The sequence below is a fragment of the Cariama cristata genome, unplaced genomic scaffold (assembly GCF_000690535.1).
Source record: "Cariama cristata isolate BGI_N322 unplaced genomic scaffold, ASM69053v1 scaffold43164, whole genome shotgun sequence".
NCBI lineage: Eukaryota > Metazoa > Chordata > Aves > Cariamiformes > Cariamidae > Cariama > Cariama cristata.
This window is the reverse complement of record NW_009613176.1, coordinates 8,777-12,844: the sequence shown is the minus strand read 5'-3', so window position 1 is coordinate 12,844 and position 4,068 is coordinate 8,777. Positions and strand designations below refer to the sequence as shown.

The window sequence follows — 4,068 nt, the reverse complement described above, 5'->3', positions numbered from 1 at the left end:
GTTCCCAGTGTGGAACAGCAGGAGGTCTTAGAACATCAGAAGGAAAATTTTTCATTTGTGAGTGTATAAAAAGTAGTTTTTCTGGGAGTGGTACCATATTAATAATATGGCATTATTAAGACCATGCAGCATTCCATAAAATGTCGTTTATATAATCATATTTTTAAAATGTTAGACCTCTTAAAGTATCTTTCTCTTGTTTAAAAGGAAGGGGTATTTGCTTTAACAACTTTAAGTTATGCTCGTCTGTTGGGAGTTGTGCAGAATTTTTCTTTAAATAGTAATTTGACAGTATTTTAAGCTAATTTCTACTCTCTTTTTTTTTCCAGTATAATTATATTGGGTTTCTAGATTACAAAAAGGAAACCATCCGAAAGCTTGCCATGAAAGCCAACACCTGCTCTTTCAATCCAGGAGTTTTTGTTGCCAATTTGACAGAATGGAAATTACAGAACATCACTAAGCAATTGGAGAAGTGGATGGCACTTAATGTAGCGTAAGTAGCCCCAAGCTGGGGGCGGCGGCAGGTCAGGGATTGGGTTATCATGATGGCATTTAACTGTTAAGTGAAGGGCTGCATATGTATCTGTGGATTCCTGTCATGCAGCTGCAAGTGCAAACTCAACTGATTTAGGGCCACACAAGCATCCTTTCCCAACTTCTTTTCATCTTCTCTTCCAGAGAGGAACTTTACAGTAGGACTCTCGCTGGCAGCATCACGACACCTCCACTGCTAATTGTATTTTACAAGCAACATTCCACTATTGATCCCATGTGGAATGTCCGGCATCTCGGTATGTATGAAACATTTGTGACACTGCTCCCCCAGTGTGTTTTTCCAGGTCTGTAGCTGGACACCTAGTTGATGATGCAGCAAATAGATCTTTTCTTCCCCTATTTTATACCTTGTTCTTTAAGAAACACTGCTTTGCAATACCATCTTGGGTCTTGTAGGCCTGATCCTTCATGTTCTTTTTTGAACTGCTAGGGGGATAGTTCTTGAACTGACTTACTCTCAGATTACTTCTCATTTTCTTTTTCCACACCTATATTGTATCTGAAGTGATCCTAGGTGTGTCTTCCAAGACTGTTGAGAGGAACAGACATTCCTGTCTGTTCTGCTACTGGTGAGACCCCAATGCTGGGAGAGCTTTCTTAAGTTTTGTTTCCAATGAACAATACCTAGGCTGCTGAATACATCAGGGTATTAAGGGGATTTTAAAGAACTTGGAAGTTAAGGCAGTACATTAAAATAGAGACTGAGACAGATCAAAGTGGCGTTCAGTTGCACCTGATTATGTTTTTCACTTTGCCCTGATTTCTGCCTCCCATATCACCTCCTTTTTCCATAAATGACAAATTTCCTTTGTTACAATCCTTTGTTTTGAAGTTAAAATATTGCACGTTGGTGTTTCTACTGCCTTTATTTCAGGCACTAATGTTTCTTTTTCAATTAAAGGGTCTAGTGCTGGAAAAAGGTACTCTCCTCAGTTTGTGAAAGCTGCCAAGCTGCTCCATTGGAATGGACATTTCAAACCATGGGGAAGAACAGCTTCATATGCTGAAGTCTGGGAGAAGTGGTATGTCCCTGACCCTACAGGCAAGTTCAGCCTGATCCGCAGACATTCAGAAGCCTATGAAGCAAAGTAGAGTCAATTTTAATAACTGATGGCATTTTCTCAGGAAACTTCTGGAGCCAAGCAGAACTTTTTTTTAGACAACTTATATTACAGAGCAGTCCTTGCCTTCTGGAGCACAAGGTGATGTGCTTATTCAGGTGCAGTTCTGAAATGCACAGGTGCAAAGGAGATTGACTTCACTTGCGTGACAGAAGATGCTTCTCCAGCAGCACTAGAGAAAGGAAGGGAGGATCTCCACAAACTAGCACTTTTGTTAGTTCATTTCTATCTGTTGTCTGTTCTCCTGCTCTTTACTACAAGTCTTCTAGAGAAGGATCATTTTGTCAGCTACAGAAAGAAATGGTTTCTAAGAACAAGCTACAACTTCAGCTGGTGCATGCACCATGCAAATCTTGCACAGCAATGTACTGTAATTAAGAGCTGCTTGGGTTTTGTTCTGGGTTTTTTTTTTTAATTTGTTTTCTTATCCTGTGAAATAGTTTCCTCAACAACCCTTTCTTGCATGAAATCTCCTCCCAGCCATTTCTGTGTCTTTCTTGCAGGATTCTGCAAAATTGAATCTTTCAAAAAAGATTCATTTTTCAAGTATTATTTCAGTATGCGAAGTGGTCTTAAATGCCAGTGAACACTAAAACATTTTTTTGTAAAGTGGTGGAGAACACTTTGTTGAAAAATAAAAGCTAATTTTAACATGTTGAGTCAAACCTCATGTAAATGGCAGTCTGATTCTGGTCTTGATCGATGAAGTGCATTTCCTTTGTACTTAAATACAGTAGCGAGTGATTGAAACTAAAGTGAATTGATGTCATCTTTGCAAAAGCAGTCTCATTCTATTATTGTGCAATGTTATTTTGGGGATCAGGCTGTGTGAATTACAGATTTTGTTATTGTTAAGTTCCTCATAGTTCTCTCAAGTGAGCTTGGCTCTGCTGTAGAAGTTTTTCCCACTGTGCCTTTTCCAGTCTGACCCTTTAATCTCATCAAGCAAGATTCCTGTGCCCTTTTGCAGCCAGCTGCCTATCGCCTTTTCTATAGGTAAGTTGGGCTTTTTAATAGTTGTAGTGTTAAGTTTGAGTAGTGGTTATTATTAGTTGATATATCCCAGCAGCTATTGTGCCAACTATTCCATGTAATAGAAGTTTGAACTCAAGTTGTCATTTTTATTCAGTAATGCTGCTTGTGAACAGTCCTCAGTATAAGATGTTTAGACAAAAGGCTTTGTGTTAATGCAGTGACAGGCTGAGTGTTGCATGGCCCGAGATACAAGGCAGCAGTGAAGTAAAAGGCTCATGTATGAATATAGTTTCAGTACTGCTTTATAATTTAAAAGGATTTCCAACTGCCCGTAGTTCTGTTTCCGTCATGGATGCTGATCTGTGGTTTGTTACCTATCATTTCTTTTCCTGAGTTTTGATGAACAAGAACCATTCTTGTCCTTGAAGTGGTTAGCAGTAATGAATTAAGTTCAGTTAACAAACTTTGAAAGATTGTACTAGATCACCTGACACCAACTTAATTCTGGTGACCAGGCTGTTTTAGCAGGCTTAAATAAAATACACGTCCGCGGCTGCACTTGATGCTTTTTGAGCTGCCTAGGAGGACTGTGCCTCAACATACATTTAAGGAAAATACAACTATATTAAAGAAAAGAACACAGAAATCAGACCTTTTAAGTTAACAGGAAGAAAACAGATGCATAGGAAGAAGTGCTTGGTATCAGGCATTTATTCTAAATCCTTAATCCACTGACCAGCTGCAGGGCCTCTTGGTAATTCTCTTGCTACCACAGTTCTGCTACAGGCTGAGCACATCAACATGTCCTACAGGGTAACGTTTTGCTTTACAGTTACCAGTTGCTGCCATGTGTGATACGTGTCATCGGCAAATACGTCTTTTGCTAAAGAGCACTGTGCGAACAAGAAGCTTGATCCTCAGTGAAGATGGATTATTACTATCATCATCTCAGCTAACTTTCCCAGTGAAGGTTCTGAACATACAAAGCAGTGCTTAGATAAAATACCTTACGTGTAGCTGAAATAACTAGCATTTTCTAGCCAACGTTTACATATGAAAGTTCCACAAGTTTTGCAAAAGTATACTGAAAAGTTACTGCCTTAAGTCACACTCTAGGAGTACAGTCTGTGTAATCCTCTAGGAAAAACATTACATTTTGTGAAGGGAGGATGAAAATTTACCTTGAAATTTAACTGCTTGAACATCATTGGAATTAAACATTTACTATTGTTTTTCAAAGAGAAATACAAAGGGTTTATCCTTTTGAAACATCTTTTTATAAGGCAAAGAGAACAGACTAACTCAGTCTATTAGCAATTTTTTAAAATAGGCTTTAATACAGGAAATAAAGTTTAGGAATTAAAGCTGAATAGTCAATTTCCTACACTTGTATAAAAGCTGGAACGATTAAGGG

General features: G+C 38.5%; 1 protein-coding gene across 1 annotated transcript in view; it reads left to right on the top strand.

Annotated features, from left to right (window-relative positions):
• Positions 1-2,127, top strand: part of GLT8D1 (glycosyltransferase 8 domain containing 1) — a 5,975-nt gene extending 3,848 nt beyond the window's left edge. The window contains exons 7-9 of the mRNA XM_009698904.1: positions 330-496; positions 682-794; positions 1,460-2,127. Of these exons, the coding sequence (XP_009697206.1) occupies positions 330-496; positions 682-794; positions 1,460-1,650 (471 nt within the window). The 3' untranslated portion in view covers positions 1,651-2,127. The remainder of the gene's footprint in view (positions 1-329; positions 497-681; positions 795-1,459) is intronic.
• The last annotated feature ends 1,941 nt before the right edge of the window (positions 2,128-4,068 follow it).